The sequence below is a fragment of the Salvia hispanica genome, chromosome 3 (assembly GCF_029641045.1).
Source record: "Salvia hispanica isolate PSC_SH4W2 chromosome 3, Shi_PSC_v1, whole genome shotgun sequence".
Classification (NCBI taxonomy): Eukaryota; Viridiplantae; Streptophyta; class Magnoliopsida; order Lamiales; family Lamiaceae; genus Salvia; species Salvia hispanica.
The window spans coordinates 46,798,651-46,814,898 of NC_142694.1; the positions used below are offsets into that span (position 1 = coordinate 46,798,651).

The 16,248-nt window shown below is 36.5% G+C and overlaps 2 protein-coding genes across 2 annotated transcripts; one reads left to right on the forward strand and one right to left on the reverse strand.

Moving 5' to 3' along the window:
• The first annotated feature begins 10 nt into the window (after window positions 1-10).
• Window positions 11-3,806, forward strand: LOC125215393 (protein NDL2-like). The gene is made up of 11 exons (XM_048116799.2): window positions 11-207; window positions 1,243-1,342; window positions 1,738-1,835; window positions 1,959-2,047; window positions 2,160-2,220; window positions 2,304-2,390; window positions 2,507-2,584; window positions 2,676-2,732; window positions 2,820-2,875; window positions 2,978-3,113; window positions 3,196-3,806. The coding sequence occupies exons 1-11, from the start codon at window positions 148-150 to the stop codon at window positions 3,418-3,420; spliced, it is 1,047 nt and encodes a 348-aa protein (XP_047972756.1). The 5' UTR covers window positions 11-147; the 3' UTR covers window positions 3,421-3,806.
• A 294-nt stretch (window positions 3,807-4,100) lies between these two features.
• Window positions 4,101-6,527, reverse strand: LOC125216610 (homeobox protein ATH1-like). Its single transcript, XM_048118361.2, has 5 exons — window positions 6,254-6,527; window positions 5,090-5,838; window positions 4,671-5,017; window positions 4,540-4,600; window positions 4,101-4,461 (listed from the first exon to the last, which is right to left on the reverse strand). Exons 2-5 carry the CDS (start codon window positions 5,825-5,827, stop codon window positions 4,294-4,296), a joined length of 1,314 nt encoding a protein of 437 aa, XP_047974318.1. The 5' UTR covers window positions 5,828-5,838; window positions 6,254-6,527; the 3' UTR covers window positions 4,101-4,293.
• Between the last annotated feature and the right edge of the window lie 9,721 nt (window positions 6,528-16,248).

Here is a 16,248-nt window from a genome sequence, read left to right on the forward strand (position 1 = left end):
TGCTTCACATTATAACTAGATAGAGAGAGAAACGTGGATTGGTATTTAAGCTGTTGATACCAAATTGAACGCCTCTGTAGCTGGAGAGAGGAAGATTAAATAATTAGAGAGAGAGAGAGAGAGAGAATTAGGAGGAAAGGAAGTACAATGGCGGACTCCAGCGATTCCGTCTCCATCGATATGGAGTCTATTCCGTTTGCCGGCAAGGTCAAACTCAAAACTGCCGCTCGCATTATGCTTATATATACATGTTGTATTTGTATGCATATGCTGCTGAAGTTGTTTTTGTGCATATTTGATTTTGTGAAAAGGTACAACAAGTTATGCGTGTGTGTGTGCGGAAATATTAGCTGAGGTAGCTGCATTTTTAGCAGCAATGCGCGATCTCCAGAATTTTGAAACGGAAGTGTATTTTAAAATGCTTCGGTTTATCATTTCCCGATGAGTTTGTGTATGTGGAGAAGGAGCTTTTTTCGGCAATTTTACCGTAGCATTGATGTTTAGATTGAGTAAGGATCACATTTTGGGAAACAGAAGTTCATTTTCTATAGAATACTCTTATGAAACAGATTTTACTTGTTTTGACAAGTGAATTTCACATTTTATGTATTTCCACCGATCAATTTCTTTCTGGATCATCATGTCCATTTGTAGATGAATCGCTTATGATCATATGTATGTGTGAGTGGCATAAATATGATGAAAAGAATTACGAAAAAGCAAAGAGGAATATCAGTTCCTTTGATTTCAAGTATGCGTACATGCTACAATTTGTAGTTCAGATTCTCAATCCTTACTTAACAAGTTCAAATGTAAATATTATGCCATAATTTCGTATATACTACTCAATTTTTATACATAATCCGCAAAATATGTTTGAATTATGGATCCTTCATCTCAGAGCTCAATAAATTTAGAGAGAAACCATTATTTTTGATGTATTTCTTTGCTTATCGGTGCATGAATAGATTCTTACTGAATATCCTTGACATTTTCTAAATCCACTAAGGAAAGTCGTTAGCTAGAGCTAGCTGGAATTCTTCTTGAAGGACCAATATCAGAGAGAATTCTTGTTTCAAGCAAGTTACACTCTCTAAATAAGCTAGAAAAAGATTCTTGTACAGCATGTGGAATCAGAATTTCGTAGATTGGATTAGCTGGTGGAATATTTTCTCTACTTGACATATTTTTGAGATTAGGTGCCGATCTTGACAAACTTGCTCTTCTCATGTTGGTTTACAGGAGCATATTATCAAGACAGGTCATGGTTCTGTTTCCGTTGCTGTATTTGGAGACCAGGACAAGCCAGCTCTTATTACTTATCCCGATTTGGCTTTAAACTGTAAGGAAACTGAACTGAATTCTCACAAACTGTATTTGTTGATTTTGAACCAATTTTTTGCTGTCTGGTGAATACTCTTGATGATGACTGGAATCTTGCTAATGTATTTTTCTATTCACTTGACAACCTGCTTTTATGCTTCCACTTTTGCTTTAAATTTTGACATGATATTTCTTTTTCACAATGTTATTTAGTTAGATTGACATATTACAATATGCTTTTGGTTCATTATTAGCCTTTTCTATCTTGTTTTTTAATTACAACTGTGAATTATCCAATCTAGAAGCAATTTCTCTAATATGCGCAAAGTGTGATTTACTAAAGCCTACAGCTTATAGTACCTCTAAAAACTTGCAGTTGACATGTGACTTCTTTGTCTGCATGCAACTTAACAGATATGTCCTGTTTCCAAGGGCTTTTCTTTTGTCCAGAAGCATTTTCTCTCCTTCTCCATAACTTCTGTATCTACCACATCAGCCCCCCAGGCCATGAGGTCGGTCTTGTAATTCCTTGATCATTTATTTTAGTTACTTATGAAATAATGCAGCTTCATTGACACTGCCTTCATTCAGTTTTGCTGTGTCTTACCTGGCACTTCTGTCAAGAGTTATTGCAGTTAGGAGCTGATGTAGCTGGCCCTGATGAGCCCTCGCTGACTGTTGATGAATTAGCTGATCAGATTGCTGAAATCCTAGACTATTTTGGGTAATTCAAGTGATTTAGTAATATTGTACCTGCCTGTCCTACTGAGTCAAATTATTAATAATATGTTCTTCTATAAGGATTTCAAGCTAACTCACACTCAATCTATCTCCAGGCTTGGTTCAGTTATGTGCCTGGGTGTAACAGCTGGAGCTTATATTCTTACCCTTTTTGCTGTAAGTCGTTCTCCTTCATCTGTTGCATCCGTATATCTGTTCATTCGTATTGGCCAACAAAATCACGTGCCGCATTATTGCAGCTAAAACACTCACGACGTGTCATGGGTCTTATTCTTGTTTCCCCTCTGTGCAAATCACCATCTTGGACAGAGTGGTTATGTAACAAGGTTCGCTACTTTTTTGTTTCTCCTTGTTCGCTCATGTTCTAACTGTGCAGAACATCTGGTACATGATTTCGAAAACATAAAAGAGATTACTAGTTTCACAAGAATGCGAACTGTAGGTGATGTCCAATTTGCTTTACATTTGTGGCATGTGTGGCATAGTAAAGGAGCTGTTGCTCATGCGTTACTTCAGCAAGGTCTGTCTGGATTCATTTTGTTAAAAAATAAAGGATTCATTTTGTTTTAAAAAATATGCTATATATGAACCTTTTCAATGGCGTGCAACAGGAAGTTCGTGGTGGTGTTGATGTACCCGAATCGGATATTGTCCAGTCTTGCAGAAGAGTTAGTTCCTTGCTTTTTTTTTCTCAACACATCATGATTTCACATTTCTAAGTTTCATATAAGTAATTAAATTTTGAATGTTTGCAGTTGTTGTGCGAGAGGCAGAGTCCTAACGTGCTGCGTTTTCTTGAAGCTATCAACGGGTAATTTCCCCAACCATTATCCTATCACAAAATAAACGCTAGTGGCAGTCAAGACTTAAAAACCCAAAAGAGTGTTAAACCTTATCATCTGCTGTCTTGCAGGAGGCTAGACATCAGCAATAGCTTGAGGAAATTGCAATGTCGATCCTTAATTTTTGTTGGCGAAAACTCTCCTTTCCACTCTGAAGCTCTTCACATGACGTCAAAGCTGGACAGAAGATTCACAGCCTTGGTTGAGGTAAGCTACAACCTAAACCATCATCTTAGCCGCTCTCGTGTGAAATCGTCATGTTCACCTCTCACACGTCGATTTCTTGCAGGTTCAAGCATGTGGCTCGATGGTCACAGAAGAGCAGCCTGACGCCATGCTGATCCCACTGGAATACTTCCTCATGGGCTATGGCCTCTTTAGACCATCCCACTTGAGTGTAAGCCCAAGAAGTCCGTTAAGCCCGACTAGCATTATTTCACCTGAGCTTTTCTCACCCGAAAGCATGGGGTTGAAGTTGAAGCCAATAAAGACGAGAATCCCGGGCCAAGTCTGAAGAGGAGGAAAGCGTAGACTGGCCAGATTTTTGTAAACTATGTAACGAAGGTAAGGAAGGAGCTACCACGTGCTCGAAAGAAGAACTATAGCAGGGGAGGAAGTCATAGGAGGCTTGTAGATAAAAAGGCTATATATACAAATAATTAGCATCATGTTAGCAGATGAATAGGTTAAGGTTAAACAAATTTTCTTTAATTTTTTGGATTTTTCTCCCACTTGTACTCTAGAAAAAGAATTTAGTGAGCTATTTTTTCTTTAATTTTTTGTATTTTTCTCCCACTTGTAACTCTAGAAAAATAATTCAGTAAGCTATCCTTGTACATCATTTCAATAATAAATTATCGACGCAGGGAATATTAATAAATGGAGGGCGTTGTGTTTCAATATCTACCATTTAGTTTATCTTTGTATTTATTCTTGGCATATTCTTTTATCATTGTGATTTGTGAGTGTTGACACTATTTAGATGTGATATATAGTTGGATCACTCCCCATAGAAAAAGATTAGATTCTTTGCCAAGTTGGAATAGTCATCAATGGCAAATCATGCATTCATATTCTTAAAGCATGTTTAGTAGAGTAGATAACTCATCGAGGATCTGACTCTGATACCATATTGAATTACTATATCTCGTCTAGAAACTGAATACCATTCGAGATTTCACAGCTTGGTCCTGATTTGATATCATATCGAACTACCATCTCTTCTAGAAACTGAAATATTATTCGAGATTCCACAACTTAGTTTGTTCTTTCATAGCAAAACACTGGATCCCAAAGCTAGAACATGTACAATTTGGATGTAAAAATGGCATTTAGCAGTATTTACGTTAAATACCTTCTTCATTCGTCTTCATCTTCGTCGTATGCGTTAATCCACATCGAATCTTCTGCTATCAAATCGCAGAAGCTTCCTGTGGACGATGCCACTGGCATCTTCTTGGTTTCTTGGGGCCTTCCTTCTATTCATCTCTGCATACATTTCCTCTATCATCGGCTTCCAGAGGCGAACGCGGGCATTTATAAACCAATTCGATACCTGTTAAACATATATATATACATATCATCAAACCATAATCAAGAAAACATTGCAAAAGAATTTCTCATCTCATTGCACCTGGCTCCTTGTTAGGCCACTTTTCAATGCTAGCAAGTGCTTCTCCGCATCGTTTGGATACCTGAAATTTTCGGAGCATTTTAAGAGGTTATCTGATTATGTAGTATGGGAGACAGAGGGGGCGGGCTTACGGGTGTAGAAAGTTCTGGAACATCCATGCCCTGAGCACGGAGACGGATCTCTCGGGGAGGCCTCTCTGAGGCCTCCAGAGCTGGTGATCCCTCTTCTTGAGGTGCTGGAGTGCCCACTGCTTCTGTATGAAGGTTGTCTCGAACGAACTGTTTTCTCCTTCATCGCGTCGTGCTGCTCCCATTGCCAAGATGTGGCTGCTGATCCTCTCCCGAAGGCCTCTGTACATGGCAGAGACCGTGGGGAGGGTGAACCGGGCGTGTAGGTTAGGGTCCAGCTCGGTCACAGCGTGGAATGCAGAGACGACCGTGTGGATTTCGTCTATGCATTGGTTGTATTGATCATCGACCTATGTTACATTGAAAGCGTAAAATGGTAAGAATCAAGAAACAGTTGGATGAATGGAATTTAGTTTTTTTACCAGTTGAAGTAAAGACATTAGATGCCTTTTCTTGAATTCATTGTTGTTGTTGTGAGAGACGGAGTTATGTTCAAGCCAGTCCGAGCAGCCAAGGCTCGTTCCGTTGCAGTTTTCAAGCGCGTAGCAGGCAAACTCAGCAAGTATCTCCTGCATTGGCTGGAAGAAACAGGATCCAGACAGCTGCGTTGCATTGCTGCTGCTGCACGACGTGTTGTCTGATCCAACGTGCAACGATGAGTAGCTGCTCAGCTCAGAACCCCCTCCTACGCGGGGATGAGACGTTGCAAGGCTCAACGACAGCTCCTTTTTGAAACGAGAAGGCACGGGATTAGGGTTGAGCCTCTCGTGCTCCATCAACATCCACTCATTCATCATGATCGGGCTAGGCATGCCTCCGTTGAAGTCCCATCTTCTGCTGGCATCGTAGGGAAGGCCTCCGAACCCGGGCTCAAACGTCGAACTCACGCAAGCATTGGGGGATTGAAAGGTGTAAGAGGCACTAGGATTGCTACTAATCCCCTCAATGTACTTCCCGGTGGTCCAAAGCCCGTCCCCGACACAGCCTAAGGGGACCTTGTCCTCCCCGAAGGCTGGGGGCAGGGGAATTCCCGCCATGATACGGGTCTGAATATGCCAGTTCACTAAATCCGAGTAACTGGGGGAGCTCAATGCCGAGTGCATCAAGCTCCCATCTGCTGCAACAGGGGCATGTGGTCCCGTTGCAGCATCTGTTTGCATATCGAGTAACCCTGAAGATGCAAACACACCATACATCAATAGTTCAATTAATGGTTGATTTAGTATTAATAGTTTTTGTTTCTCATTTTTCTCAACCAAAACTAAAATAGCAATCTATTCATTTCTCAAAGGGACAGCTTCAATCTTGTAGTATTTCATTTCAATTAGCTTTTTTTGGGAGACAAATGCATAATGATAATCTCATAGTATAACATTTCATTCCCACGTGAAAGAGTGCTTAAAACTACAAATTTATTTATACATATGTGCGAACACTAAACTAAAAGCGATACCTCTTCATTTATTTAGCTCAATCATATAAAAAAAGGAAGTATTTTTCAAACATTATATTCTAAACACAAGGAAAAAAACTTGTGAAAGAGATGAGATCATAACGAAAGAAAAAGAAAAAAAAAAGGAGCAAACCTTGGTATCCTATGCAATGAAGAAATGATATCTCAGGTGAAATGCAGTTTCCCCTTCAAGCAATTGATTGCAAAGCAAAGTATAAAATAAAATATAAAAAAATAGTTTTAGAGGGAACCAAATGATAAAGAGCCAAATAAAAGTGAGGTTTGATCTTTAGTGATCAGAGCCATATGTAGGAAATCATTGGTTACCCTTTCTTCCTAAACAGTGTAATAATAATAGGTTTAAACCAACAAAAGACTATTCCTTTCTCTCTTTAAAACAAGCTCTCGTGTACTAAAAAACCCCACCACCATTATGTGCAAACAAGACAACAATGAATAAAAGGCCAAAACCAATGAGCTGTTTTTCTTTTCTTGCTATCATAAAAAAGAAAAAGAAAAGTGGGATTTCATTTCATCCAAGAAAAGTTTCAAAGCCCAAGAAACTGATGGATTTCAGAGAGGCTCAGAAAGAAATCAAGAATCGTTTACAACAAATCTCCTCTCTTTCTTAAAAGAAAAAGTTAGATAAATAGATATATAGTGAGATACAAAGCGAGTTATTAACCAATTAGCAGCATTTGAATTACTCTCTTTAATGCTATATTTATTTATTCAAGTATTCAAATTTTTAATGCAATATCTATGAATTGGTGGATAGGAATATTAAAATGATATATTTACTTGCTCAATCTAGTGTTTACATTGCCATTTAATTATTCTGTATGGCTTTTTCATAGGGCAAGGGCCCGTTGTATCAGGGCAAGAAAATGATGTATTACTATCAACAAAAATTCAATGATAGCAATAAAATATCAATCTTAAATTAACTAAAATTACTAATATAGCCTTCAGATTCAATATACTATAAAAAGTCAGAGGATAATTTTGGAATTTCACACTATAAAGTGATACTCCCTCCGTCCCAGATAATTCGTCTCAGTTTTCCATTTCGGTCCGTCCCATATAATTTGTCGCATTTCACTTTTATTATTTTTGGTAGTGGACCTCGTATTCCACTAACTCATTCCTACTCACATTTTATTATAAAACTAATATATAAAGGTAGGATCCACATTTCATTAACTTTTTTAACCCACTTTTCATTACAATTCTTAAAATTCGTGTCCGGTCAAAGTGACCTGAATTATCCGAAGCAGAGAGAATAGTATATAACATATCAAACAAATGTTATCAAGCACTATAGATAATATAACATCAGTTCAAACGCTATAAATAGAATTAGAAAAGCAAGAAAAATATTGCTGCAAAATGACTGTACTCTTGTCTAAATGAAATATAAAATTCAATTGAAACATGTCCTCAAAGGATAGGAATAAATAAGCACATAAAAGAGTTGTGGTGCTATGCATTCTGCGTTTTACTACTTTGTTTGATGCTGCAGTTTCACTCATTTCTACTGCAGCTTTTTGAGGGCCCCACTGTTTTGAATAAATGCAAATGGCAATGATGGTAAGAAACAAGAAATGTGAGTGGTGAGTGGTGAGTGTTGAATGAAATGGGCATTTTGTTGAAGGGAGAAGAAAAGGTGTGGAATTAAGTAACTAGTTCGAGATGAATTGTGAAATGTGATGGGAAAGAAAAAAACACACTTTTGGGGGATGAAACGAACAAGTAAAGGGTTAAGGAAAGTGAACAGAGGGGAAAGTCTGATGCCACTGCTGCACTTAACAGCAGCAGTTGTGAAGATGAAGAAAGATGAGAGAGAGAAAGGCAGTGTGCAATGATGACGCAAGCAATATTGGGAAAATCTTTGACGGATTTCTATGGATGGTAATGAGAAAATTTTAATTTACAAATATATATATATATATATATATAGAATTTCGGCATCTCGTGGTATATTGCAAATTTGAAAATTCATCCCGTTATTCTTACCGTAATCTTTTGGTAAGATATCTGAATAGTGGTCGAAGAGTAAGCGAGATGTGTTTGAAATAAAATTCCCTGATCCAGAGAATCCATTAGACATCGGGTCTAGGAACTTAGAGAATTCTTGGGTAACATGTCGTTGGGCATACAATCACTTCCTTCATCCTTCAAAACCCTCAACTCGCTATAGCTAAAAAGATTAGTACAGGGAAGCAGAGATCGAATCCACAGAGACGGATGTGTAAGAAAACATGTTCAAAGACCTGGAAGCTATTTTTGGCTGCTGCCACGCAATTTTTGAGATTGAGCTTTAATTCCTAGACTGGGTAAATGAAATAATTCACTCTAACAACTAAATCTAGGCAGGGACATGCATAATGACTAAAAGTATCTGAAATGACTACTTGACTGGGTAAACAACTTCCTAAGTTAACCTAGACACGGGAAAAGAGAAACGTAGGGACCATTTCCTAAAACGGCATAGTACGACTGAAAAAAGCTGCAAATTAACTAACCTAAGGACTAACTAACAGCGACATCATCTTCTCTAATTTTTTTCACGAAACAACCGGTGAAAAAACAGAGCAAACAAAGATCGAAGCAGGGCTGACGAAATTAAACCGATGGACACAAAGAACGACTAAAACTAACACAGATGCATGACTACTTGACGAGCCATGTAAGTAAATAGAATTCAAAACATCATAACCATGCAAATGCGAACAAATCTATACGCCGGATGCTTCATCCACTCCGGATCCAAGCCATCCACAACAATCAAACACCATTTCTATCTCCGATCTTCACAGATTCAACTAGATTCAACCGATCAACCACAATCTCCAAGCAATTCAAACTCCAAACTCAAATCAACCAACAATATCCACCAAAGCAAATAAATAAAAGGACAATATCATAACCGAAACCAAAATAGAAATATCCATAGCAAAATGCGAAGTGTCTAGCGAAACAATAACAAAGCATAACCGAGCTTCGAACATCGAAGACTCGGGGAAATAGGGAATGTAAAGCGAAAAGCAGTAAGGATTGTATCTTCGCCTCCGTAGAGACAGTGTTACACCACAACTAGATCCGAAAGAGAACTCCCCAGAATGAATCCCCTCAAGTGTGTGTAGAAAAGTAGAAAACTAAGCTAAGAGCCGAAAATGAAAAGAGAGAGATATATCCTTCATGTTTATCGCGTGCTCTTATTTATAGTGGATAGAGCTTCTAAACTGTTCCTGTGATTCTCATTTTGCCTTCCAATCAGATGCTCCTCAGTCTAGTAACTTCTCCTTCTTCCGCTCATTTTTCCCGCCAGCTTCTTCCTCCAGGCAATCTTCGTCTTCTTCCTGGAGCTAGCGATTTCTCTACACACCTGGCTTATAAAACCCTGTTAGACCCAGAAAATCACAAAATTTATCCCTATAACCAATGCATGAAATTAGTCTCCTATTGTACCTGGATTTCGATATTTTCAATATATTCCAAATACGATAAAGACAGTATTTAATTATTTTTTCCCGCCCGTAGCTTCACTTGCAACTATGATAAAATGAAAATGGGGTTTATTGTTAAAACTTAAAAGATAAAAAAAAAAAGAGTATATTTTAAATTTTCATTTTATTTCGTGAATTGTTGTGATAATTACTTCGTCGATTTTGAGATTCGTCGAGCTTCCGAATCAAAATATAGTTCTAACGAAAACTAAAAACATCGTTAATTTGATGAGGAAAATCGAAAATAGTTTTGATATATCGAAATAAGTAGTACACTAGTCCATTTTACAAATCATTTCCAATAATTAAGTGTTAAACTCAAGTCTAAAGTTAGGCTATCATTGTTGGAGCATGACATAAGCTAAAATTGGATGGAAAAATACCAATACTTGTTTTTGGATGAAATAGACTGCCTTCAATTGTAGAGATGTTTATTATTCGATTAATCCACGAAATTCCTTCAAAAGCGATGGAATCCTATATGAATTTCATCTACCAGAGTCTTGCACATCACCCTGGCTAGATTGAGACCTCAAGTCCCTTCCATATTATTATTTCTCTAATTTTTGCATTGCACTATAATTCCTATAACCCTGCAGGCTTCATCCAGATCCAACTATTAAATTGCACTATTCACAACTACAACCTATTTTACTCGTAAAATAGAACACGTTAACAATTAAAACACGGAAAATTCATTGTTCAATCGAAAATAAAAAATTACAAACCCTATAAATTAAAAATTACAAACCTTAGAATATAAAAGTTACAATTCCTAGAAAATACAGTGAGAAATTGGTTAAAATGTTGAACAAATAGTATATAAATAGGCAAAATTTCGAAGAAAAAAAACGAATTGGGGGTTCGGGTCTGGCCCGAACACCCCATAACCTAGGCCGGACCCCCGACCAGGTCCGTCCCGGGAGTCTCCAACGTCAGGCCGGACGGCAACCAGGCACGGCCCAGCTCCATCCCCTCTCTCCTCCAACGCGCAGGCCGCGGGTTGGGACCCAGGTGCGGTCTGGCCCGTCTACGTTAATGATGCTCTAAGGAGTAATAAATAATAGTCCCTCTATCCCAAACAATACACATATTTCTATTTTTAGTAATTTTTTTCTCTCTATCATTCAAACACATTTTTCTCTCTCCAATTAAATATGCAACTCTCTCTTCCATTAATACTTGTTCTCTTTCTAATTAACCACCTAAAATGTGCCGACTAAGAAATATGTCATTTTAGTTGGGACGAATGAAGTACTACTACTATTCTAATTACTCATTCTGGAGATGTCAGTGTAGCCCGGAATTCGTAGGCTAACATGAATATCACACTCACTTTTGAAGGTTAGCGTTGCAAATTTCTAACTCAATAAAATTACTATATGATTAACCCGCAATCCGATGGGTTGGCCTGGTAGGTTAGACCTACCCCGAAACTCAATATTTATGGTTAGGATTGAATACTTATAATCCAATAAAAATCACAACCCAATTAATCTATACCTAAATAGAATGGACTCTAAAACCTGCTGGACTGACCCGATTAACATCTCTTTATTTATTCAATCTACTAGTATCTCCCTAGAATGCATAAAGCAAACATACAAGGCAAACCGTACTCCTAAAGTAGGATTAATTTATATTTTGTACAAAATCTTTGTATTGATAATTTATGCAAGACAGATTTCAACTCTTGTCACTCTATCAATAATTCAACCTCAAAATTTATGCGTTTATTCACTCTTATAGCTCGAATATTGGGTGGACAGTCATAGCAAAAAAAAAAAAAAAGAGCCTAGTAAGCGGGAATGGATACATAATTTTACAGAAAGAAAGGGGAAGGGATTAGCCGAAGAGAAAAGGGTATTGCAATAAGTGAGGTGGAGGGTTAATGATGTGGTATTTTAATTAATTAAACTAAAATGTTATTGATTGCCACCTGGATTTTAATTTGCCACGTTGGTTTTGATTTTTTGTCGTTGAAAAATCAAAATAACCCAAAGTTCATTTATTTATATTTAAAAAATTGAGTTCAATGAAAAAATAGAAAATATTGCAAATTCGTGTAATTACATGTAAATAACCTTAACATGTTTCTCTATTTAAGACCGGGTCTCCTAATAAGCCGAACTTAATTAAGGCCCTTAATATAAATTCGATCCACGAAGAGTTAATATTGTAGGTGTAGTAGTATTATTAAGAGTTCAACTAAAAATGTGTCTTCAACATATGACCATTTTACGATTTTGGTCCTAAACTTTATCTTTTGAATTTTTTGGTCCTCCATATTTCAAATCGGATCACAATTGGTCCTGGACTAACTATTCCGTTAGTTTTTAACGGTCAACGGGTTCATCCCGATTTTGACCAAATTAGACTGTTAATTATGATTTTTTACTACCTAATTATTTTCTTAATTATTTTAATACATATTCATTTAAAATGTGCAATAAATAATATGAAAAAATCATTATAAAAAATGATAAGTATCAATATAATCCGTTACAAGATTGGCAATTACCAAACTGCCCCTTCTGAAAACCCAGACTCCGACATGCGCACATGGAGGAGGGCGGCGCCACCACCACCTCCGCCGCAGGCCACAAGAAATTGTGAATCGATTCCGACTCGGCCGACGAAGACGAGTTGAAAGAAGCACTCTTCATATACTTAGCCTGCGAAGGCAGCCCAATCGACAGCTCCAAATCCACATCGCCGCCGCTTTCTTCCCGCTGCTGTGGCAGCGCTTGAGACTCCTCCGTCGTGGTGCTGTTGCAATTCGTGTCGTGCGCCGACGAAGAGTTATACTTTGACGACGGTGCCACCGGAGGAGCAGGAGGAGGAGCCGAATTTCTGAAATCCAATTGAGTTATCGCGGCGGCGGTGGCAGAATTGAGAGGGCGGTGCGTTTGTGGATTGAGAGGGCGGATTTTTATAATTATTTCTATTTCATTTGATTTTTTCATATTAAATAATTTATGATTTTATTTATAAAAAATAATTTTGCTTATTAAATAATAAAAAATTGCTTAAGTTGGTCAAAACTGTGACTAAAATCGTTGACCGTTAAATACTAACGAAATTGTTAACGGAGGACCAATTGTGATCCGATTTGAAATGTGCAGGAACAAAAAATTCAAATGGTAAAGTTTAGGACCAAAATCGTAAAATGACCATATATTCAGGACCAGTTTTGGCCTTTACTCTATTATTAATTGCCCGCGATCCATGTTATAAATATGACGTTTTAATTAAATATTGAATATTACTACTGCATAATATATTCATCTCAACTAAGTTGAGTTGTAAATACCTTTTGGGATGTCCCAATTAAGTTGAGTCATATTTCTTTTTTTGAGAAAAAAAAAATCATCCTATCACTCTTACTTTATTTTATCACCTACTTTACTCTCTCTTTAACTATCCTACTTTATTCTTCTTTCCTATTTTTCAATACAATTTTTTAATCTTTGTACCTAAAAGTTGACTCAACTTAATTAAGATGGAAGGAGTATTAGATAATGATTTTTCAAGTTTCTCAAGAGGATATGATCATCAACTGGGGATCACCTCTACTATTTCCCGTAAGCTAATTATCATCACACAACGTATCCATCCCATAAAAATATGAACATTTGAGATTGCATAGAAATTAATACACAATTTGTAAAAGAAGAATAAGAGAGATATAAATAAAAAGTATATATCCGTTAGTTTAGTTGTCACTTGATTTACTATATCTTTTCAATATATTGTTAGGATATACTTTCCTAACAATATATTGTTAGGATATTGATTTACTTTCCTATGATTTCATTGTATCCCCACTATTATATACTCCTCACTTTCTATCATATTAATTAATTAATGAAATAACATATTTTTCTTTACTTTCTATCGTTTATTTTCTTTCCGCAAACCTAGTCTCGACGAGGCTCGGTATCCTTGTGACTTTTTTCTATCTCTTGACTTGATAAGTGGTTAAACCTGTTGGAACATTTTAATATGGTCCAACATAATCGTCTAAATATTGTATAATATTTATGACTATTTATTGATTGACCCGATTACGTGATCTATTAAGGTTATACTTCATCCATTCCATGCTAACAGAGTCATTTTTTCTATTTTGGGAAGTTACAAGTTAATTGAGTCATTTTTATTTTTGGCACAAAATAATTCTCTCTTTTACTTTATTCTCTCTTACTTTATTAATCAATCATTTAACACAATATTCTTAATCTCCGTGCCGAAAAGAAATGTCTCTATTAATAAGGAACAGAGGAAGTATAACTTATAGGGTCAAACGATTATCTATAAAAGTATGAAGACTATTATGCAGATACTACTTTGTATAACTTTACTTTTGTTATAGATGAAACTAAAGTTATAATAAAATTAAGGACTTGTTCTTTAAATATATGGTTATGGTCCGTAAGTGCAACCTATAAATAAGTCAATATAATCTCATTCCTATTGATCAGACGTAAATACATAATACCGAATCTCTGTCAAAAGGGTTGACACTTGGAAGACTAAATTCTGTACTTCAGAATCGTCAAGAACATCAAGCACTATGAATCTTAATCCATGTACACTTCCGCTTTATGTTTAATCGTATTCGACATGTATGATTTATGTAAAGATTTGTGTGAATTATTAATTTGATTCCAACAAAACTCTTATTAGAGCATCCACAATGGGGCGGAGGATGCGACGGACGATGCATCCTCCACCCCTTAGTCCACCACTGCAGCACCACGGACTATGCACATTTTATCCTTTGCGCCCTATGCATCGTCCACGGACTATGACACAGAGGATGCATCCTTCGGCCTATCCTCCGCCCCTTAGTCCGCCATTGCAGGGGTGCGGACTATAGGGCGGAGGATGCATACATTTTAATTTTAATTTTTAATTTCTTTTGTATTTTCTTCTATATATATCACCAATTTTTTTACTTCATTTCACACCTTTCACTCCACTCTCTTCCTCATCTCAATTTCTCTCTAAATTCAATAATGAATTCCGACAATTTTTCATTTTCGCAAGCACAAAAAATAAATATTGACAATAGGATTTGTCTTTAATTTATAGTGTTTTTATATTTATTCTTGCTAATTGATATGTTTGCAAACATTAAAAGTAAATATTATAGTGTTTAAATATTCAAATAATAAATAAAATACTTAGGGCGGGGCTTAGGGCGGGGCTTAGGTCCGCCCCATTGCAGGTGGAAGGGGCGGAGGATAAAATGCTGATGTGGCAGCGCATAGAGCGGGGCTTATGGCGTCGCATCCTCCGCCCCATTGTGGATGCCCTTAGAGGTCCACTTTATAAGAGAGAAAGAAGTTATCAAAAATTGAAGAAGACATTTTTACGGGACATCCAAAAATGAAAAATATCCTTATTTTTATGAATCAAAGGGAGTATAAAGTAACGAAATAACACATTTTTGAGTAACAGAACGAACACGCCCTTAGAGTAACAATCTTCGAGCTAGGGCGCATTCCTCACTATCAGAAGAGAACTTATCCATTTCTTTGCAACAACTGCACCATACACGCCTGATATTGTCGCCTTTGACAATAAATTGTCTAGATTTATTTGATTTGTAAATTTTCTTATTGTACTACAAACTGATGTGGTATTGAATCCATTACACGTTCATAATGTAGAAGATTAATTTATGAGCACATATTATAATTACATACTGCTCTCTCCGTTCATCATTATAAGGTCACATTTGACCGGACATGAATTTTAAAAAATGTAATAGAAAATTAGTGAGGAAAAAGTTAGTGGAAGATAGATTCTACTTTTATATATTACTTTTATAATGAAATGTGAATATGATAAAATTAGTGGAATGTGGGGTCCATTACCAAAAATGGTATAAAAAGTAAATGAGACTTGTATTGGTGGATCGACGAAAATGACAAAATGAGACACTTATCGATGAACGGAGTCGGAGGGGGTATTATAAAAGGTATATCAACGATAAAATAATTTTATTAAAAATAAAAGTAATTCAAATTGAACTCTATATTCAATAAACAAAACCAAATAAAGAGTCCCCTTCTCTAAATCAAATTGAAAAACTGCACCTTCTCAAAAGTTCATTCACTAAATTCAAAATATCAAACCCTCTTCAATATTTTGTTAACTATTTACAATACCTCAAATCCCCCACAAGAAAAATACTAGTAGTAGTATGTAAATTTGAGTGGATTAGATTACAATTTCGTAAGTGTATGGACAAAATTTCAAATTGACAAATTAATTACTACTCCACGAAATAGTATATATCTACATCCGAAATTTTATTTGTCTTCTTCAGAGCATCCACAATGGTTAATAGGCCAGCCATTCTCTCCTCTGCCATGTCAGCAACACTAAAAAAACCACCTGCCACGTCAGATTTAGGCCAGCCGTAGGCCAGCCGCAATAAAAACAATTCAAAATATACTACATTTACGGAATTAAAATTGCGATATACGGAATTAAATTTACGGCACATATACGGGAAAAATAATCCATTCCATTAAAAAAAAAGTACATGATTTTTTTTTTAAAAAAAGGGCTTCAACACCCGAGCCCCGCCACTCTCTACTCCTCA